Source organism: Peromyscus californicus, unplaced genomic scaffold (assembly GCF_007827085.1).
Source record: "Peromyscus californicus insignis strain IS unplaced genomic scaffold, ASM782708v3 Scaffold_16__1_contigs__length_79575227, whole genome shotgun sequence".
In the NCBI taxonomy this organism is placed as follows: Eukaryota; Metazoa; Chordata; class Mammalia; order Rodentia; family Cricetidae; genus Peromyscus; species Peromyscus californicus.
The window spans coordinates 73,501,275-73,524,547 of NW_026294458.1; the positions used below are offsets into that span (position 1 = coordinate 73,501,275).

A 23,273-nucleotide genomic window follows, 5' to 3' on the forward strand; every position below is an offset into this window, starting at 1 on the left:
GCCGCAGCCCGACTCCTCGAGGCCCTGCAAAGGCCACAGTTAAGATGTGGCTCTGCTGGGAGCTGATGCACCCGGGCCGCTCTCCTTAGGTTGCTTTCTGGCCCTGAGTTGAATGGTTCTGCTCTACTGTATGCTCATGTCACTGCCGTTAGCGCCCTCCTGGAGAGAGAACAGCAGGTCAGCCTGACCATGAAAGGGGCTGCTAAAACTCGGAGATGAAAATGAACCTTTCTTCCTACAAGGTGAGTACTTCAGGTACTCTGTCACAGTAACAGAAAGCTTAGAGAGACACATCTAATAATGAAAACCCAAAGGGTCATTTTTTGCCAGTTCCAAGTCTGCATGTACCTGATGATCTACAGCTTCAAGTGCACACAAAGCAAAAGCTGGCAGAGCAGAAGGAGAATAAGCAAAACTCAGATCACGGCCGGGAGTCTGAACACGCTTCTCTCCACGCGGGAACCCCACCTCCTGTCCGCCCTCAGACGGACGTTGCTATTATTAGCTGTACTGGTTCTCAGGTCTGCGGACTCTCGCGGAATGCCACCACACCTGTCTGGGTCTCCTGCTGGCAGGTGGCAGGCTGTGAGACACAACCACACAGGTGTATCTCCACAGGACAGCTCTACCCACATCTCCATGTATCTGTTCCGCTGTGTCTGTTCTCTGGAGAACCCCGATCCAAGGTGCAGATGATTAAGTTCTCTTTAGTCTTGCATGCTGCCCTGTGTTTACTGCCTTCTGTTCACACCAGCACCACAGCTGGTTCACACCTGTGTTGTTCTGCCAGAGGCCTTGGGGTCAATCACTCCCTCTGCTTGGCTCTTCCACATCTCTCAGACCTCAGTTGAAAAGTCACCTTCTCACGCACTTTATCCATGGTAAAAATCACGTGTAACTAATATATTCTGAAATAGCATCTGACGCTCATGAAGATGCACATTTTGCTCTGTGTTTCTGTGAGTGGGCTTGCTGCCAGAAGGAATGCATGAATATCTGTTGAATGAGTTAGTGGATTTACGGTGCAAAGTCTCACACACTCGGATGCAGAAGACAGCAAAGACCGGGCAGCGACAAGAACAGCAGGCTCCGAATCCCTCTCTAAACTGCATCTCTGTGAGTGCGTGCTATCTCCACGTCCATCCCAGCATGCAGCAGCGCCGGCACCTTCCCAGGCTCTGATCCCAGCCACTGAGCACGCCCATTGCGTCCCACTGGGGCCTGGTCTGTCACATCCTTGATGGTCCCTGAGTGTAAGGCGCTCTGAAGGAAGGTTACAAGAGGACTAGAAGACTGTCTGTCCTGTGCAATCGCTCCCTCAGTATCCGTAAGGAAATGGTTCCAGGATCTAAACCTCAGACACTGAGGTTCCTTATGTGCGATGTTGTAGCATCTGACAATAACCTATGCACATCCTCCTGAGTGCTCCACGTGCCCATGCTGGAACTTTTCAGCCAGGCAGACAGTCCCACTATTGGTCCCTCATGGTGGCACTAGCCACATGCCCACGCTCCCTTGGCCCTGCCATGGATGATGCTAAAAATAAAATAAAATAAAGCTCGGTGAGTCCCAGGATCAGTTCTGGACTGCTGGTGAGCCGGGTTGAGGCAGTGGGGGCAAAGTCCCTCTTCCCAATTCAAGGCCTAGCTGGAAGTTAATACTAAAATGGGACAGTATGTACCAGCACACCTGAGCCAGACCCCTGACCTCCTCTCCACTGGAGCCACTTTTCTGGGTCTGGGAACATCCCTGTCACTATCCCATGTCAAGACCCAATCTTGTTCTCAGTAAGGAATCATTTACTACCAAACCACAGGTTCAACCATCTGTGCCTGTGTTTTCCAATTCCGGGGGAAATAAAAACACACTTCCAGCCGGGCGGTGGTGGCGCACGCCTTTAATCCCAGCACTCGGGAGGCAGAGCCAGGCGGATCTCTGTGAGTTCGAGGCCAGCCTGGACTACCAAGTGAGTCCCAGGAAAGGCGCAAAGCTACACAGAGAAACCCTGTCTCAAAAAACCAAAAAAAAAAAAAAAAAAAAAAAAACCAAAAAAAAAAAAAAAACACACTTCCTGGCTGAGGTCGTCTCACCTCTGCCCAGATTTTCCTATGTAATGTCCCTAGCGTGCTCCAGTGACTGCCTCTGAGACATTAATCTATAATTATAGAAAAGCCTCGTGGCTTGACTTAATTAGCACTCGGGAGGCCGTGGCCTAGGTCCATGGGAAGGGAACATGGACAGGGACTGTTCTGCTGCTCACTGTGTTCCTGGCACTGAGAAAGAATGCTTGCATGCTCCTCCCCGAGACAAGCTCAACCCTCCCCTGCTACATGTCTACAAAATCTGCCCCAACTTTCTGCAGCTGATGGTCTCTACCTTGCTAGGTCCCCAAAGCTCGTTACAGGACGATCTCTGGGAAACCTGATCAGAGGGAGTCACGACAGGGGCACACTCACAGTTTCTGGTAAAAGTGCCAAGTATCGGTGAGTTCAAGTGCTTCAGCCCATTGCTGGCTGGCCCTGACCCAGCTGCCACCTGCTGACGGTGCCTGTGACTGCCAGGTCGGGGTGTCCCTGTAGGACTCTGCCAACACACTGGCTGGGTCATCTCGAGCCTCGGTCTTCCATCCGGGGCGTTAGGAAGCACGGTCGGGCAGGGCGACAGGCAAGGCGAATGAATGTTCCACTTTCCCATCACTACAGTGGCCCTCAGCAGCCTGGACTGACTGAGGTGGACGGTCGGCAGGAGACAAGGGTGACCTCCTGTGTTACAGGATGGCTCTACCACCAGCCCAATGCTGCAGGGAATCCGGAGAGGGCACGAGGCTTAGTAAACAGATGGAAGCTGTCTAGAACGCTCAGCCAGATCCCATCTGCCCTCAGGACAGAGGGTTCAGCCAGATAAACGGTTTATGCCCCAGGGTGACCAATGCCCCGGCCAGACCCAGAGGTCCTCAGTAAACAGGAAAGCAGGCTAGTGCTCACTCACTTTGAAATTCTGGAATTGGAAGGGAGGGAATGGATTCTGGAATTGGAATGGATGGAGTGTGCTCTTACATGTTTATTCAGCACCGTGGGCCAGGGAGAAGATTCTGAGCTGTTGTGAATGAGAAAGGGGACAGAGATGTTCCCTACAGACCGATGACTTTAGAGGGATGTCTCTCCTGGCCCTTGAATCAGAGGCGGGCCTCCTAAAATAAACAAACAGAAGCTGAACAGATGAAGGCTCTGAACTGCCACCCACAAGAGGCAACGGAGCTGCAAGCAAACACGTGGGAAGAGAACAATCTTGTAGCCTGAGGAAAATAGTGTTCTGGGCAGCACAGGGGAGCGGCCACCCTTTCGGGAGCCTGTGGGCCCCTAAAGTGTAATGTGGGGGTGTCTCAGTTTCTTCTCCTGTGATAAGACACCAAGGAGAGTAACTGAAGGGACTGAGAGATCAGGTACCGTCCAACCCGGGGCAGGGGGGGGGGGGCAGTCAAGGTGACGGCGGCCTGAAACAGCTGCTCACACCACGTCCACCCTGGACACAAACAAGGATGCACACAAGCTGCTGCTCAGCTCCCTTTCTCCCCTGGCACAGATCAGGATCCGAGCAGAGAATGGCGCCACCCACAGTGGGCAGGGCTTCCCACCTCAGCTAACAATCAGATAAAGAAACCGGGTGGTCACAAAGTACCACCTTAAGCACACCTTCTTCAAACACTTCAGGTCTACCAACACTGAGAAACCAATGATTCTAAGGAACATAGGTATAGCATAAATGCAGCGTGTCGACATACTTAGGAAGAGCATTAATGTCAGATCCTGTGCTCGGCTCTAGAAATACAACACTAATACCAGGTGCGTCCTAAGAACCAAACGCACAACACGGAAGAAAACCAAGTCCCTGCACTCTTGCCTTCCATGCTGGACTCTGAGAATGAATTCCTGAACCAGGTGCTCCAGGTGGACAGGTAACACTGACCATCCCAGGAGACACGGAGCAGGACGGTGGAGGGACTGGAGGTGGGCGACGGCAGAGGCAAATGCTTGAAAAAGAATGAATGGTGCAGGTGCTGCTCGACGGACACATTCCCCAGGCCTCAGTGTCCTCACAGGAAACAGGGGTATCCCAGGGATCCTGGGGGCTAAACACAGGCCAGGGCAGACAGGCAGCAAGGGGTGGTAAGAACACGGACTCTGAAATAAGACAATGGGGGTTCATATCTAACGCCCCACACACACACACTACTTGGCTGTGCAATACCAGACAAGTGACTCTAGCTCCAGAGGCCTGGACAACCACGCCCAGAGAACTGGGAAGAGCTCAGAGAGCATGCTGGGAGGCAGGAAACAAAAAGGGTCGTCTAAGAGAAAAGAAAAATAACTGAACGTTGAAGCCTTTCTTGCCTCAAGGTTCTTCCCTGATCATGAAAACAAAATTGAGCAACAGCTGCGGAAAGACTGGAATCCAGCTGTGGAATCCAGCTGTGAGAGACCTTTCACCCACGCCAGCTCTGCCAAGGGTGCACACAGCTCACTTATTCAGCACTGATCCCCGGGTCTGGGAAGTGAGTCCCAGAGCTGGGCTCTGCCACTGGCTGCTGTTATCCAAGGCCCTGCAGAAACTGCTCCTGAGAAAGGGAGACGAGGTCCCTGTCACACCCAAGGAGCTGACGACCTGACTGGCCACAGGCAGGACATCGCTGGGATGAAATACCCGAGAGCCAACTGAAACAGCGAGAGGTTTATTTTGGCCCGTGGGTTCAGAGGGTCAGTTCATGGGGCATCATGGGGAAGGGCACAGTGAAGGAGGGGCTGCTCACCGTATGGAAGCCAGGAAGGGTGGGAGGAAGGGATGAGTGTGTGAATACACCAGGAGACAGGGACAAAGTTCATCTTTTCAGGGCACATCCTCACTGACCGATCTCCTCCAACTAGCCTGCATCTCAAAACAAACAAACAAATAAAACACCGAGTGATGAATTCTCAACAACAACCAAGGCATTAACACGTGTGCTTTTGGGGATATTTAATCTAAAATATAAATGCCCTGCCCGACAGTGGGCAAGCCTGGGTCCCCAGAGCCCACTGTTAGGGGCAAATGAACTCGGAGACTCATGCGACCACACTACTGCCCTCTCTCTAACCTTCCGATCCAAGGTGGCCCTCTTATCCACCAGAAGAGGCTAACATGTCCTCCGAGGGTGGCTCACTCTGCTGAATGGACGGCGGAAAGGGAAGAGGAGATGCATGGGCAAGGCCTTGGCATCTTCATTCCTGAGGGTCCTGCACTGATGGCAGTCTCAGCCGCTTTCCAGAAACACTCCTTCCTGCTTTTGACCCCAGGTCTTAGTACGCAGCCCAGGACGGCCTTTACCTCGCCGTCCTTCCCGCCTTCTGCCCAAGAGCTAAGATTGTGAGCGCGCACCACCATGCCTGGCTTTCACTCTTTACCCCATCACCTCTGACGCACGGAGGCCGGCCGGTGTGCGCAGCGGGTGCTTGCTGCCATAGGACGCACCGGTAGATTGGGAGCAAAGGGCCCAGGAGGCAGATACCACTGCAGAACGCACAGAGGCCTCCGGATAGAGGACAGCCAGGTGCAGGACCCCAGCCACAGTTACCGGCCTGATGGCAGGACAAGAGTGAGGTGACTTAAGCCAAAAATTCAATACTTACACAAACACCTGGGCCAACCCAGACTCAGGGCAGATGCCAGCGCAGTGTGGGTCTGTTCACTGTGCTGTTTGCTGGTGTGCCAACACGGGGCCAGGGTTAGCATTCACAGAGTGGAAGAGGGAAGTGGGGGCAGAGGGGCAGGGGTGCTCACGACTAGGAATAAGAGGCCTAGACTTCCAGGTTGGATTTAGTAATGAATTTGCTGTGTGATTTTGGGCCAGTCTCAACCTCCCTGGGTGGCACATGTCCATTGCAATGAAAATGAACTTGCCTTAAAATTAAAATTCAGTTCCTCCCAGAAGCACCAGCTACAAGTGCTCAGTGCAATGTGCCAATTCAAAATAAAGTGCATTAAAATTTAATAGAATTATAAGTCTGGTCCCCCAGTCCCAGATGGCACATTCCAAACTCTAGTAGCCATTTCTGGCTCATGGTTACTGCCCTGGACTACACAGAACATTACTATCTGGATGCACAGAGTTCCACTGGGTAGCTCAAGTCTGCAGTTGAGGACACGAAGTTCATAGAACATTCTGGAGGCACTTTTTAAGGGGTGCATGACCTACACAGAGTCCTGGGGAAGAAGCTCACAAGCATTTTCAGCCCGCAGAAGGTCTACAGCTGGAGAGTGTTCAGCAGCGTGGCTGAGTAAGCTGAACCACCACACCGTGTGCCACAGTTTGGGTCCATGGGCAAACATTAGTATGTTTCCGTAAAGCAGGGCGTCTACCGGCCACATCTGTAATTTAATGGTGAGGTCTGATCTGCACAGGAGACCAAAACACGTATATTATAGACGATGTAGTCACCATGTTCAGATGACTACACAATACAAAACAATCAACCAGCAGCGGAGCACCCTGGGTCCGGAACTGAAGTCTGACGGCTCCTCATCCAAAGTCTTTAGAACCCTGATTCGGCACAAGTGGAAGCTTCGACGTGGAGTGAAGGGTTGGCATGGAGACGCGGATACAATAAACATGTTCTACAAAGCTGCTCTCGGGCCATGTGTATGATGACGACTCCTGTTTAGACCGGAGCCCTGCCCACCAGATACCACACTGGAGGGACTCGGCCATGAGAAGCAGCAGGAGGCTTTGGGACGAGGGCTGGGTTACAGAATCAAGACAGAGACAGACACTTCGCTTATGGAAAAGTACAATTAAGGGAGCAGTGAGTTCTCACTCTACGCTTTTACTACGTTTATTTAGTTAGTGTGTATGTGTATATGTGTGTGCACACACGGCATGGGTGTGTGTGTCCGAGTGCACGTGTGGAGGTGAGAGAACAAGGTGCTGATACAGGTTCTGTCTTTCTACCATGTGGGCCCTGGGCATTGAACTCAAGTCATCGGGCTTGGTGGCAAGCACCCTTACCCACTGAGCCATCTCACTGGCCCAGCTCTTATCTTAATACATTCATGTAGGTGACAGAGGACGAACAGGTGACAAAGAAGGACGATGGGAGAGAATCAGTCCTAACATAACGCTAACTAGTCCGTAGTCACAAAATCTGGACATGGTTCAGATATTGGACAATGAGATTATCGGGGGTTCTGATAGAGGCGATTATAAATGCCATTTAGGCTGCGTTTCAAATGTGCAAGGGGCTGCGTAGTAGGCAGCCCAGGAACACGTCACGGGTAACATGCAAACGCTAACTCCCTTCCTGCGGCAAAGGAGAAAAGCCGGCACTAAGAACGTAAAGGTGGTGGCGCACACCTTTAAACCCAGCACTCGGAAGGAGAGGCAGGAGGATCTCTGTAAGTTCGAGGCCAGCCTGGTCTACAGAGTGAGATCCAGGACAGCCAGGGCTACACAGAGAAACCCTGCCTCCAAAAACCAAACCCAAACCAAAGCACTAGAAGAAAACACTCCCTGATGTCTGCACGCGATGAGGAGGCGGTGCCGCACGGGACTACAAATGAGAAGAAAAGGCTCTGTGAGGCTGCGGCTGCCGTCAGTTAGAGAGAATGTCCACAAGATGAATGAGAAGGCGCCGATTTTCTTAATATGTGTAAATAAATAAACAGCCCTCTTCAAGAATTCTTAGCCACAGGCCAAAAAAGTCACCGGAAAAACAGTAAACGACCTAAGTTATTCACAGAGACGATGCAGCAAATGACCAAGGAGCCGTTAAGATGGATGACCCTGTTCCTAACTAAGGACAGGCTACTTAAAACAAGGAGGTACTCTTTTCCATCTGTCAAAGCCCCGAAATGGCCAGGGACAGGACTGCACAGGGCTGGTGGCAATGTAAACACAGCCATACGGTAATACGATGGAGCGTAAACTGGCAGAGGCTGTTAACTAGTCACCCACACCTCCCACCTCAGAGACGCACTGACACACATAAACAGACATGTGAGAGACGCTGAACACACAGTGTGTAGTATGAAAAGTTCCCCAAAGTAGCTGAGTGCTCGTCAGTGGACAGGGCTTGTCTAAGATGGTAGCGTCACAGTGGAACCTCGGGCAGCCAAAGGAATGCAGAGTCCAGGCCACCACTCGGAAAGGCAAGCTAGACAGGAGTGACACAGTCAGCACTCTCCAGCCGTAAACGCGGCCCATGGTGCGCATCATCTGCTTATCGCTACCTACCAGACTCTTAAACATGTATGAAAAACAACACATGGCATGTCCCAGACGCCACCTCTGCGGAAGGGGGTGAGAGAAGACGAACCCTTGTATTTTTCTTCTTACGACCACTTTCGTAATTACCCTTTGACTCACAGAGCAATCTAAACAAATGTAATCATCTACGGCCGGTACTTAGCACACAGTGTGGATGAGTTGTGCTCTCCAGACATCCCACCCTAGTGCTACCAATTAGCTTTGCAGCCAGCAGCATGGTGCAGAACTAACAGCTGGTGGGTAGCTGTCCGTTGAACTCAGATTAGCTGTGCTCTCTGGCTTCAAGGAGATGAATGAATCATGGGGACCCCAAGAACTGAGTGTGGATCACATGATGACAAAGGCCCTCCCTCTGCCCTTCAGCTCCTCCAGGCGTCTCTGTGACAGACATCTTGCAGTGCTGACTAGGGCCAGGCTGTTAGGTGGCATGGTGCTGCAGGGGTGAGGACGGCGTTTACAGGGCTGCCTCGTTTAATGAAAGTGCAGCAGGGCCTTGACGCTTATGAAGCCAGCATGCACTGATGGTGGTGGGTCACCTTCCCTGGCACAGCCTCCTGCAAACCAGGACACCGTTCGGACATAAAACGGTCCCAGCTGCTTTGGCCTTCCGAGGACTAGACGTGGCAAAGGATGGCCAGCCATAGACGATCGGGAGCTGGAGGCTGGCAGGGGCGGTGGGGATACAGTGGAGGAGAGGAAGTTCTGAAGAGGTGTTCATCTCCTAAAAGGAGGAGAGGAAAGAAGGGTCGAGAAGAAAGGAGCAAAGGGCAGGGGGGACTCCACAAGCATTAGCATGTACTTTCCAATTAGAATTTGTTTTCAAATTGTGCAGGGGACCCAAGGACTTGCTATCTGCAACACTTACTGATGGCCACATCACAGTTCTCTACATCTTATATTTTTTAATGTGCTTTAGAGCCTAAGGTGCTATCAACTTTGGGGCAAAGCTCATTTCATACTAAGTAGCCTATTAACACAGTCCTGCTGGGCGGTGGCGGCACACACCTTTAATCCCAGCACTCCAGAGGCAGAGGCTGATGGACCTGTGAGTGCAAGGCCAGCCTGGCCTACAGAACAAGTTCCAGGTAGATGAGGGCTACACAGAGAAACCCTGTCTTGAAAACCAAAATAAAACAAAATACCGAAGTCCCAAAACTGCAACGTATTCTAGGTATTTACAAGTGACATGCAATTCTAGACTGTGCATCATACTACAGTGTTCTGGGTGTTTGGGAACATGTAGAACACACACACATACACACACACACACACACACACACACACACACACACACACACACACACTCACACACACACCCTCCTCCCCTCCCCTAGGAAAATAAGGGTTACCATTTCATGGACTTGAAAAAGCCATACTTGTGTGGTTGGACAGTTTTCAATCCCAGCTTTCAGGAAGCATTGGCAGGCAGACCTCTGTGAGTTCAAGACCAGCCTGATCTAAGTAGCAAGTTTCAGATCAGCCAGGGCCACATAGTCAGACCCTAGCTACGGGGGCAAAGTGATATTTTTCATTTTTATGGTGGTCTTACCTCCACTGCTCCACAAAAACTTATGAAATGCCTTCAAGTGGCAAGCCCAGCCATCTTTGTGTCTCTACTAATTATAATAAAACTCTGACCCATGCCACACGTCTGCTGTGCGTCTGGGTCTCCAGCTCTCTACTGGCCCCTTTCATCCTCAGTAGTCCCCTGAGGAGACTGTCACAGAGCAGTTAAGTTGCTCCCCACAAGTGACACTGCCAGCAGTTGGTGACCGGGGCTTAGGATTCTAGGTGACTTGACTCAGGGCTCAGCCTCTTCTTTCCACATGGTGTGGCCCTTGAGACAGCTCTGGCCAGGGAAGGGACTCATGCACAAGGAAGACTGGGTTCCACCGTGTGTGGTTATGCACATCTTTATCATATTCCTGCTCTTGTGAGGACTAACCAGGTAAACAATATGCAGCAAGAAGCTCTCTGTACTCGGGAGAGCCTGCCGAGGTAATCCCGGCACTAATTAGTAGGGGAAACGAAGGACCAGAAAATGAAGAAGGAAACAGACATCCGATGGTGAAAATATGGAACCACAAGGAACCAGGGTGACGTATTCCCTGGAGTACAGTGAGGGCCCTGATGGAAACGGGGTCAGTATCGGCCACGTAGCTCCCATCTTCCACGTGACAGTTCTCACCCCCCAGCATCCTTCCCAGCGGCTTTCTCACCAGATCCTGGTGGAGCCCCCTTAACCTGAGGATCTGAAATGCTGTCATTGGATTTTTAAGGCTGGTCAACTGGTAAAGCTGTGCAAACATCCCAAAGTCACAAAAGCTCCCAACTGGGCCCCAGCCACCTCTGGTCCCAAGCATTTCAGCTAAGAGAAACTCTCCCCATGCAGTGAGGGGACTGCTCGGGATCCCTGGTGCCACTCCCTGCCCAGCAACTGCAGTTTCATTCCCAGCCACATGTCCCCCGCTGCTGTCCTCTGCACTAAGTGCAGAACTCACTGCCAGGCGCACAGCCCTCCACCACAGCCCACCTTCCTCCACATTCACTCCGAAAGCTCCATCTTGGACTTACCGAGTCTAGGAAGCGACACATCTGAACAATAGCCCCGAATCACTTTGCAACCAGCCATCTGCGGGGGTGAAGGGCGGCCGGTGATGGGCTCTGTTGGTGGCTGTTTTTAGGAGCTGTCAGTTTTACAGAGCACCAGCAATGCTTACCCGGGAACCACGGGTCCTCAGGGAGCATGAAGGAGGCTGAACCCAACCCTGCCGCCCAGAATCTCAGCCCCAGTCCAGGAGGATGTCCCACGTGAGTGAGCAGGTCTGAGCACACGGCTCTGGAGACCCATCTGTGGGCATTAGCTTTCCCTTTTTAAAGTAATCAAGTTAGCAACGCTGCTCAGAATGCCCTAATGTTTCTGAAACAGTGGGTATTTTCACGAGTGAGTTCTCTGATATTTTATTGTGGTGGTCGTGGTGCGGGCATGGAACCCAGGGCCTCACCCAGGTCAGGCAAGTGCCCTACCATGGAGCTACACCCAGTCCTAGTTATTTATTCTGATTATTTATTCGTATTATTAAAACGTCAAGTTTTTGGAAAGAAATTTCGTAACCTGTGCCAGGGCACAGCTGGAGCAGGAGGGTCACTCCATTAGGAGGGTTCCCCTTCAGGCACACCGCTCTCCAAATTCAGCGTCCAGTCATTAGCCGGCTTGCGCCCCCCCCCCCCCCCCCCCCGCAGGGAGGGCCGCAGCAGGAAGCGGCTTCCTGCTTGCTTAGTTCCTGCTCGGAGATGGGATGGTGTCTCTCCCCACGAAGCTGAAATTATAAACTTGTCTTTGCAGCTCTGAGTATGACTGCTTGCCCCCTTCCTTTAGAGAAAGGTATGCTTGAACAGTCTTAAGCAAACCAGTGGATCCAGAGAACCCAGAGGAAGTTACCCCCTCTGGTGGTGACCACTGACCAGCACAGGTACAAATCTCTTCGCAGGCAGGCAGGGGCACCTTGCTCTTTGGCAGACCCTTAACAGTAAGTACCCCGGGGTACTTACTGTTGCCTGCTGCCTGGGTCCTCTGAGCTCATTTATGTGGAATAGGAAAGGAGAAGTCTCTATGGACCCAGAATTGATGGAGCTGCCCGCCCTAGCAGGCTGACAGCGGAGACCTGCGTTCAGTTCCAGATCTGTCCACATCTGGTGAACACTCTTGAGCCCATACCATCACCCACCTGGGTCTCAGTTATTCACCAGACAAATGCAAGGTGAGGTTCACAGGCCACCTCTTCCCATGAGCTTTGAGAGTGCCAGAATCAAACCTCCAGGAACTATGAGATTTTTACGATGCTTACTATTTTTATAAAGAGAAGTCACCTTTGTCTAGAAAATGAGCAAATAACAGTATCTCCCTTAGAAGATAGGAAAGGGTGGCACTCATACAGAGTTGGCACAAGTAATAAAATGCTAAATCGATGTACTTAAAGTTAGTTTTGGAATTACTGATTTTATAATTTACCATCCCAAATGGAAAGGTGTGTTACTGAAAATACCTCTAGCCCAGAGTAGTGGCATGTACCTGTAGTCTCATTACTCAGGAGGCTGAAGCTAGGGGGCTGTCCAAGGCCAGGAATTCCAGGGCAGCCTGGCCAACACAGTGAGACTCCATCTCACAAAGGGGGGGGGGGCGGGAGGAGGAAGAAGAAGAGGAGGAGGAAGAGAAGAGGAGGAGGAGGAGGAGGAGGAGGAGGAGGAGGAGGAGGAGGAACTAATTTCCCCAGGCAGTAAGCATAAATCAGGTGGATGGACAGCTACTAGTCGTCCTCTCAATAAGGTAAACCCGCCGTGACATTTGGAAAACTCTCCACTGCCAGACTTTAAACAAATGTCATTCTAGTGTTTTGGCAAATCTTCAGATGGTAGCTGGACCATTTAATGAGCAGGGCTGGGGATCACTTTAATCCTCACTGGTGCAAGATCATCAGATTAATTTTACATGAATTTCCAAAATCAATTAAAGGCACAAAGTTTAAGTGTCTGAGATCCTTCCTTTAGCCACAAACTAACAGTATGGTGGGGGAGTGGATGGAGGGCTGGGGAGATGGATGGAGGGCTGGGAGGATGGATGGAAGGCTAGGGGGATGGATGGAAGACTGGGGGAATGGATGGAAGGCTGGGGGAATGGATGGAAGGTTGGGGAGACGGATGGAAGGCTGGGGAATAGATGGAGGGCTGGGGAGATGGATTGAAGGCTGGGGAATAGATGGAGGGCTGGGAGAGTGGATGGAAGGCTAGGGGGATGGATTGAAGGCTGGAGAATAGATGGAGGGCTGGGAGAGTGGATGGAAGGCTAGGGGGATGGATGGAAGGTTGGGGAATAGATGGAGGGCTGGGGAGACGGATGGAAGGCTGAGGAGTGGATAGAGGACAGATAGTATGCACTGGAGACACCTCATTTTGAGCAAATTCTAACTGGGGAAGTCTGACTGAACCCCTGGGTTGGGGAGCAGGAAGTAGGGGGCAAGTAGGCTATGGCACCCACAGGGAGAATAGTACACTGTGGTTCTGGAGCTAGAATGACCTCAGAGACTCCAGTCTAACCTGCTCAATCGATAGGAAGTCGGCAAGGTTTGGACAAGAAGGTAATTTGCCCAACAACATAGTTCATCATTTGCATGGCATGAACAATACCCAAAATTCAATCTCACGTCTTCTCTCCAGCCTGTGATTTGGAAGGGGAGATGTTCACTGTCTGGGGCAATGGACCTTCTTAAATGGATTCTCCTAGACTTCAGGTAGAGATGGGCTCCCACGGCTAGTTTTGAGCTGTGTAATGCTCAGAATGTGAGTGGTAGCCAACAAACATCTGTTGAATGAACGCACGCATGGGTGGATGAGTGAGATGCTGGATCCACGTCTGCCCGGCTCCAGGGTCCAGGCACTAGTCAGCTTGAACAGATGACCAGCATCGGGGCTGCCACGGCACCTGACCACTGGGATCGCCCAACAGCATCCGCTCAGTGTGAAGGCACAGCCAAGGGAGTGAGAGTTGTAACCTGTCGATCTGCACCCACGCACAAAAACAGGTCCTTCACAAAACTCCCCGGGAGTTCAATAAGATGTGCATGACGTGTGCAACATCCAGGGGAACCTCCATGTGCATTACTGCCCCACTGTGAGAGGGTGGGCGACGAGGCCTTCTGAGTGAGTGAAAGCTGGGTGAGTCAGGACCAACGCTTCCAGACATGTGACCTGGGATTAGAATCACTGAACCACCCCACCTGAGCAATGGGGTGATGACAGCAGTGTCCACTTCACAAGGGTCTTAGGAAGGGAAACAATGTGTACCGTGCGAACGGGTGTTAATAAAGCGCTCGTTACAAAGATTAACCAGAAATGCAAAGGCCGGTAAGTAGCACTGACTGTTTTGGCCCCTTCCTCCTCTGTGAAGACCTAACATCGGAACGGCTGGACTGGGAGATGAGGGAGATGAGGTCTCTAAGAAAGTTATTAATCCAGGGTCCAAGGGCGGAGCTTTGATGGCTTTCCAAGTGAAAAGGCCATGAAAGGCCACAGAAGAGCTAGCTCCCTGTCCCCACATACCAGGAAAGAAAGACCCTCTGAGGACACAGTGAGAAGGCGCCATCTGCAGGCCAAGGAGAGAAACTCCACCCTGATCCCAGACGCAGAACCTCCGAGCTGTGAGAAAATCAGTCTGTCAGTGGTGTTTGGGAAGGCAGACTAAGGCCATGATAAAGTAAGGAAAGCTACTGTTTGTTATCTCGAGTGGAAAAAAACTCCAAAATTAGCTCTCTAAATTAAATAACATTTTTGTCTTCTAATTCTAAATTCAGGCCAACCTCAAATACCTCTCTCTACTGGGTTAATTACGATTGCGGTGGGAATTTCATACCTCGCCAGTCAAAATTAGCAACAAAAGGAAAAGTACTGGGCCTTCCAAGCCAGACAGGGGTCAGTTGCTCCATTCAAGTCAACCAGGCCTGACGGACCGCTCATCCTCTGCGGTGAGCCAGGGCGCTGTGGTTGCCAGCGGGCTCAGTTTCCCGACGCCTTTCAGAAATTCCCTAACAGCTCTTGATTATCCGGAGCTCCACAGCCCACCAACTAGGCAGTTTATGAAGTGCAGAGGCCAAAGGTGCATCCTTTCACGAAGTTGAACTTCCAAAGAAAACAAAACAGAATGAGAAAACCTTAATAAACACCTGTTTTCGGTGCTGGGCCTTGAACTTGGGGCCTTGAGCATGGCAAGCGAAAGCTCTACTTACTGAGCCCTATCTCAAGCCTGTTTTAGTAAACATCTCTAAACATTAGCAGCTCCCCAGAAGCCTAGGGGGGTTATAAGGAAAAAAAAAAACAAAAACAAAATAAAACCAACAACCCAACAGGTGTGATGGTAAAAACCCACAGTCCCGGCAACTGGGAGGCACAGGCAGGAAGATCAGGAGTTCAAGGTCATTCTCAGCCCATGGGTGTGCTTCCTGAGGCCTGCCTAGAAGAAAAGAGCCAGGATAACAAAGGGGTTGCTGTGGTGCTGCTAGGCGGCCCGTCTTTGGTCCTAGTGACCCGTCTCCCAGCACAACTGCCTTGTATTATGGCACCCATAAGCATCACCTTTATTTAAGGGCCAGGAATTCTAAAATTAGGGAAAGAGTGGGCAAATTCTACACAAGCCTCCATTTGTACCCCACTCCTGGAAGAACAGCCCAGCAATGGCTCCCACTCTGCGACTCGGTTAGGGAGGTCTGGTGGGTCCCATCCATCTTTACGTTCTCTTGCTCTGAGGGAAGCCAGCAGCCATGCTCTGAGCTGCCCTGTGAAGAGACCCAAGGACAAGGAACAAAGGACACCCCTCGTCTTTAGTCATCAAAGGGTGAGGAGCCCCCAGTAACAGCTCAAAAGTCTCCCTTGGCCAGTCTTCCTGTGAGACCCAGATGGGCCTGACTGCAGCTCTGGGCCACATTCAACCACCCCTGCAGCCCACAGCCATGCCGTTTGCTCACCAAAGTGCCAGGCGGGTTTGTCACACAGCAGTTGAAAACGGATACAGTAACTCACACTGAACCTTTGCTAAGGCCCAGTCACCCACTCTTCCCCTCCCCATAACAACTATTAGCACCCCCATTTCGCAGGCAGGAAAACTAGGACACAGGTTGGGTGAACGGACAGACTGGAGGAAGACCTATGCTCTTAACCACTATGAGACACTGCCTCCTTGTGGACAGGCCACGCAGGATTTCTAGAGACTGAGTTTTAGACAACAGGAAGACAGCATCCCTTAGGCAGGGATGCTCCTAGCTGGCAGTCTCTGATGCTACATTGTGACCTATTCCGTTTCCCCAGAGACATCGTGATGTGATGGCTAACCTTGGTTATCAACTTGACTCCATCTGGAATTAACTAAACCCCAGTAGCTGCTTGCGAGGAATTTGTCCTGGTTGGATTATTTGAGGTGGGAGACTCACCCTCAATCTGGATCATTTGAGGTGGAAAGATCCACCGTAAATCTAGGCCACACCTTCTGGTGGCGGCCCTCTTGAAAGGACCTGGGAGAAGGAAGCTCAGCTTCCTGCCTACTTGCCCTCTCACTCACAGGCAGGCTCCTCTATCCTGACGCCCTGTTCACGGGTGTTGGAACCCACTTCTTCAGAACGCCAACGTGGACTGAAAACCAGCAGCTTCCTAGGACTCCAGCACCAGACTGGAACTGCCAACGTCCAGTCCCAGCCACCGAACAACTACTGGATCCTAGGCCTTTCTGTCGGGAGAGAGACAGCCGCTGTTGGCTTACCTGGACCACAACCTGTGGGCCACTCTAACAATCTTGTGTGTGTGTGTGTGTGTGTGTGTGTGTGTGCAGTGTGTTCACTCTATCAGTTCTGTTCCTTGGAGAACCCTGGCCGGTACAGATACATAGGAAGCATTTTTACCAACTACTGCTATGGGGAAAACTGCTACTGCTTCCAGAACACAGCAGAATCGTTCCTGGTCTCGTTACCTCAGTATCTGCTGGTTCTGACGGTCATTAGTATTTACAAAGGGAACTCCCCCACAGCTCTGAAAATGGATCCGAATGACTGTGCACGACACATGTACAACCAAGGGGTCTATTCAACACAACACACGTGTGCAAACACACACACACACACACACACACACACACACACACACTGCACAGGAACAATGCATTCACAGAACTAGGCAAACCTGCCCTTCACTGACTGGTACTGAAGAGAGGATCGTGTTTTCTGGTCACGGTTTTTAAAGGAGATAAACAGACAAAAGGCGCAGCCTGAGACGTAAGCTCAGAGTCAGCAGCCTCCGTCCCTTGCTCTATCACGAAGGAAGCCCATTTTTCTGTCACCTTATGTAACTGTCCTGAGGACTGAGTCTGCAGTTGTAGGCAGAGCGGCAGTTACAGCTTCTGCTAGGAAGAATGCTGTGAGCTTTGGTGGCGGACTGACTTGAGGGACTAAACATTTAACAAGGAAAACAAAGTGTGGCTATAGAAAGCACCCTATTTGTGAACAGTCGGACATTCTAAAATCAAGGAGATAGTGGGTAAATCCTAAACTAAGCCTTGCACCTGGCTAATGTGGATTTTTATAAATTAATACAGCAGTCCAAATAAATCCAGATAAACTGAACCCACTACACCAGAAACCAAACAACAGAAGAGGAAACTTCACCTGAGATGTACGTCTGAGAGAACACACGCTTTGCCCTCACAAAAGGCTGAACATTGAAAAAGGCCTGAAACCACTTGGATTCCTACCCACCCCATTCACTACCGGCCCAGGACGTCATATTTCCAGTATGTTACACAGACTGATTTGGGATGGAAACAGGCAGAAACATGGCTGAGGATGTTCAACCTTGGAGTGGAAGCTGTGGACACTGGCTGTACTGTTCCTGTTCCCCGTAACATTTCAACCATCAAATTACCATGGAATGTGGACTTGCCTACAAGTCCATGGTCTGCCCTTGGGAACTGCGCATAAGGGTAAACTGAGGCTCTGAGACCACTTCCCAAGGACACAGCCCCTCCTGCTGATAGTCAGTAACCCTGCTTAGGCTTCAAAGTCACACAAACTGGCCAGGAAAGGGAGCCTCAGGTCAGAGAACCCGGCCTCCATGATGGACTAGAAGAAATCAGGCACAGGCAGGCTGGGTATCTGCTTAGACAGGACCCAGTTACCAATTTTTCGGTGTTCTCTTTCAATCTGCATTGCCTTTTTCTTTCTCCCAGCCACGCTTTCTCGCCACAGGGTTTCACACTGTAGCTCATGCTGGACCACAACTCACTGCGTAGCCTAGGTCTCAAACAGAAGGCAATCCTCCTGCTTCAGCTCCTTTGTACAAGCAGGAGCTACCACACCTGGCTAAGACCGACCCCTTCTAGCTGCTCAGGAGGCACAGCTTCAGACTTGACTAAGAGAGTCTCCCACGGGCCATTCCCAGCTCCCACGCCTGAGAACGGAATTAGTGTGGAGCACGTAGGACGAGGGAATTTCTCAAACCTCCCTTGAGATTGGGGGTGGGTGGGTGTCTGGGGGAGGGGTGTCGAGGTGGCTCAGCAGGTAAACGCTTGTTATAAGCAAGCCTGATGATCTGACTTTGAGCCCCAGGAACCCCGTGAGAAACCAGATGCTGTGGTTCACATCTAATCCCAGGGCTCCTACAGTGGGGTGGGAGGCGGAGACGGGAAGCATGCGGCTTTCAGGCCAGGGGCAGAGCCTGAAGTCTGCTGAGCCTCAGAAACATGAGAGACTCTGCTTCAAAAACAAGACGGAAGGAGTGAACAGGTTCCAAAAGTTGTCCTGGCCTCACATGCATATCCCCCGCCCTCGTCAATCTCTCTCTCTCTCTCTCTCCCTCTCTCTCTCTCTCTCTCTCTCTCTCTCTCTCTCTCTCTCTCTCTCTCTCTCACACACACACACACACACACACACACACACACACACAATTTTTACAAACAGATTCTAAGGTGTAAGGACAGTTGGAATCTCCTTGCTTGGGAGAGGGCATGTATGTAAAGAATTTAGGACCCTTAAGATTCGTTTATGCAGATCAGAGTATATGATATTAAAAGAAAATTATCTATCACGAGTCATAATCATTTTTTAAAGAAATGTGTGTTTAGCAGAAACAAGTAGATTCCACATGATTTCCAGACGGGCAAAGCTCTATCCATCACACACACACATTCACGCTGGAGACGAACAGGGCGAGCTTCCCTACTGTCTTGAGCTCTGTCCGTAGCTGCCAAATGGGAACTCTGAAACTGCCCGTCAGCTTGGTGACGACTACGCAAAGGGAACCACCTAACTAACCAGTGCCAACAGCCCACGGCACAGGTAATCACTGGTTCAAAGCACAGCTTTGCTTTCTAAGTAGAAGAGCTAGTAAAAAGGAGTATGCCAGGCAAATATCTGCCCAAGTACAAAATAAGCTTATTTTAATAAAGATTTCCACTCACTGGTAACAGTATGACTCTCTCTAGTGAGATTACTTCACATTAATGATGATACAGGTATTTTATGGAGACATTTAAGTAACATATTCTACTAAAAGCAAATCTCACATATCTGACTCACATATTAATAGTTACAAAAGTTTCAGAAATTCTCAAACACACGAGTAGTTCAGTTATTATTTCCTTTAAGACGCAGGGTATGGAATCAGGGGAGTCACAGGTACTGAGTGTTCTGTGGGCGATCACCCCCAGGTGGCCCTGCAGCACTAGAAAGGTGGATGCCAGCTCCAGCGACGTCTATCAGCTCTGCAGTCAGTAGTAACCTATTCCAGAGTAGACACATCTTCCAGCTCCCACCCAAGGGTGACCACAGACAGCAGGCTGCAACCCCAGGGCCAGGCTTTCTCACTAGGTAACTGGGAGCCAGTCTGCTTTCTGGAAGGCCTACCAGTGACCTGCCACGATGGCCGCTGTGCCAGGCTGTCTTCCTGGAGAGCTATTTGCCCTGTGGACTGGCACCCTTAGCCCGGTGGATTAATGATGTCTGCATCACTTTAACCCTCAGGACCCATGAACTGGCAACTCATCAGTGCTTAACACTCCCCACCCCGTTCCTCCTGAAGATCCAGACTTCAAGGTGGAGAGGAGGGGGAGGACCAGCCAGGCTCTGTGTCTTTCCGCTTCAACACCACACCTCTGCATTAAGCAGACTCTGTCCCAGCAACCCTGACAATGACCACAGCCTATCCCTACCTGGCCCGCCTCTCCACTTCCTCTCCTGCCCACCCACCTTCCTTCCCTATAGGCCAGTTTCCACCCAACTTGGAAGTTAGCATAACAGCCCTCTGGGGACCCTTCCCTGGTTGCTCTTCAGACCTCCCCACCATGGCAACCTGCCCTTCAACACTCACTCGGATTCCTTCCAGCCCTCACCTCTAGCACACCCTGGCATCGCACATCAGCATTGCTATTCCTTTTGCACGGATTCCAGACACAAAATTCCCCTCAAGGAGCTTCTTTCCGTCAGCCCCGTCACCCTGTGCAGGGGCCATCCTGGGCTACTCAATCTGACGCCTCAGTGAGTACCTCTGCACCCACACTGTCCTCAGAGCCCTTCTCTGGACCCTGGAAGGCAGACCCTACCATTGGATCTGCCTTGGGCTCCCTTGGATCTGGGATGCCAGAGTTAGGCTCCTTCCCGGCAAGCTTTAGCACCTCAACTCCACACCTTCAGACCTATAGCTCCTGCCCAGCAGCTCCTCACAGGGGGATCCAGCCATGCTGCTTCCTCTCCTAGATCTAGCTTCTGGCTGCTGCTCACAGCCAATGGTCTGGACGCCTCTTGGGGGGCTCCCGAGGCTAGCCCAGTTAGCTCACAGCCAATGGTCTGGACACCTCTTGGGGCTCCCGAGGCTAGCCCAGTTAGCCAGTTCTTTGGTCCAACATCTTGAGTCACCAATGTGCAGCCCTGTAAGCACCTGGCTGCCACTCAGCCTGCCACCTGTCACTACTACCTGTTTCTGTTTCACATTCCACATTGTACCCACCCACCACTTCTGTCAGCCTTCTGTACCCACAGGTTCCACATGTACAGATTTGGGCAATCTGGAGTCAACTTTTTTTTTTTTTTTTCATAAAAAACTGCACCAGCAAGAACAGGCACAGACCTTCCCTTCTTGCCATATTTAAAAAAAAAAAATGGCATAACAACTATTTCTATAGCATTTACAACCTATTGGGAATCATACGTCACCTAAAGAGTTAAAGTACCTGGGATGATATGCATACGCTATTTGCAAGCATCATGCTATTTTACATAGGAAACTTTCCCATGCATGGACTTTAGTATCAGAGGGGTGTCCCAGAACCAAGAATCCGCCACAGATACGGAGGAATGTCTGTTCATCTCCACACTCCAGAATCCAAGCCCCATGAAAGCAACAAGCTTGTCCAGTTCACCACCCTTTCCTGAGCCTGGAAGCGTGTCTGGAAACCAGCATCCGCCATTAGCAAGAACCACCTTACCATTCCAGAGTGCCACTGCCCATTTAATGCATGGCAGCCAACTCCTCCCTCCCTCAGACCTCTACGCCCCGAGCCGCCCTCCTTCCGGTAGCGCCCTCACCTTCTGCTAAGTCTGATATTTACCTTTTCTGTTTCCCTCAATCAAACATGTCAGCAAAGCTTTCAGCGCTTGGCGCTGGGTCCATATGTCAATGAACTGTAGCTGAAGGTCGCTGCCAAGAGAAACACCGCTGTGTCCTGGTTATTTATAATTTATATGCCCATTTACTTTCAGAAAGGATTTACAATGGCTGTGTAAGCTTCCGGACATCCTGTGCTGAGCAACAATTGTCACAGTTCAGGGGCTCCCTCATCTCTCACAGCAGGCTTAGCTCTGGCCAGCACTTCAAACCTCTTTTAGGGATCCCAGGCTCTCTCTTTTCCTCAAACAAGATCAGTTCACCATGAGACTGTACTTACTTGCTTGGGTGCCTGGTAATTCACACGATTTGTGGAAATAATCCCCAAACAGCATTGTCTAAGGATCTGCCCCCTTGGCCAGCTACTAATTTCAACATTTAGTAAGATTCTGTTGTGGAGCTGTTTGGGGATCTGAGGACACAGCAGAGAATAAAATTGCAATTTTGCCTTCAGGGCTAACAAGCAAGTGCTGGACCTCAGAATGAATTATCATCTCAAGTGGCCAGGGGAGCGATACCTTGTCCCTGGGGGTTCAGCCCCTGCCCTGAATTTACTCAGTAGGGGAGGGGTTCACCTTATTCATTGGGAGGAAGGAGGAAACAGACGTGACTCACTGTTCATAAATAGGACTAGGGCTCTGCATTCTCAATCTGCACGGTTGGAAGAAAAGCCGGTGTTTGGGTGAGGAGCCTGGTTGCTCATTATCGTGCGGTTGATTGGTCAGTTTTGGTAGAATGGTGTTAGGGGGTAGGGGACCCTTTCCTAAGCCTTTAGAATATTTAGGTCCTTATAGGGGTGACATGCCACCATCAGGGACACTCAGTACGCTGGGACTTGTTCCTTCCCCTCCCTAATCCGCACGATTTTGACACTCTGGGAAGGAGAGGGGGCAGGTAAGAGTAACCAACCGTGGCAGTGGAGAGGAGGAATTGATTTCAAATATTCAGTGATCCCCTAGAACACGATCTGGACCGTGTAGGCGGTGCAGAAGGAAGCCCGCCTTCAGAGCCAGCGACCCCGGGAGCAGGGTGGCGGCCCGTCCCCGCCCCGGCCGCGCCCCGCAACAAGTGTCCGCCCTCCGCCCCGACGGCCGCACAGTCCTCACCCGGCACAGGCCGTCCACAAACACGCGCGGGTCCAGGTGGCAGGCGATGGTGGCGCTGGGCAGGTCCTGCAGATCCACCTCCTCCATCTCACAGTCGATGAAGCTCCAGTCGCTGCCGCCCTCGTCCGCTTGGGCAGCCGCGGAGAAGGGCGCGAAGGGCCTCAGAGTCACCCTGGTGGGCGCCCGCGCCTCGACCGCCTCCGCCGCCTCCCCGAGCCGCCGCGGCCCCGCCACGCCGTCCTCCATGCCCGGCGCGCGCTCCTCCGCTCCGCTCCGCGCCGCGCCGCCGCCGCCGCCGCCGCCGGCTCCCGCTTCACCCTCTCGGGGTCACCGCGGCGCCGGGACGCCGGCTTCCAGCGCCCGCCCCGCCCGCCTCCGCCCCGCGCGGGAGGGGCAGCCAGCCTGCGCCCGCCGCCTTCGAGGTGCAGAGCCCGCGGAGCCCAGGAGCGGTCCCTTTAAGGTCGGCTCGCTCGGGTCATTAAGTCCCGCCCTACCTATAGAGACGGCCAATAACAGGACAGAGTTTTGTCACGTGAGGCCCGTCCCGCCGCCCGAAGCATGAAGCCTCAGGGCGGCCATATTTGTTAGGGGCAGAGGCCTCTTGCCGGTTCGGCTTCTCTTGACAGCTGGCGGTGCCTGTTGAAGGACACCAGCCCGGTGTCAGCCCAGGGACGGGAACC

At 51.7% G+C, this 23,273-nt stretch overlaps 1 protein-coding gene across 1 annotated transcript in view; it reads right to left on the reverse strand.

Moving 5' to 3' along the window:
• The window catches only part of Rcan1 (regulator of calcineurin 1), an 82,204-nt gene extending 59,343 nt beyond the window's left edge, over window positions 1–22,861 (reverse strand). Inside the window, exon 1 of the mRNA XM_052741212.1 lies at window positions 22,594–22,861. Coding sequence (XP_052597172.1) covers window positions 22,594–22,839 — 246 coding nt within the window. The 5' untranslated portion in view covers window positions 22,840–22,861. The remainder of the gene's footprint in view (window positions 1–22,593) is intronic.
• Window positions 22,862–23,273: the final 412 nt, after the last annotated feature.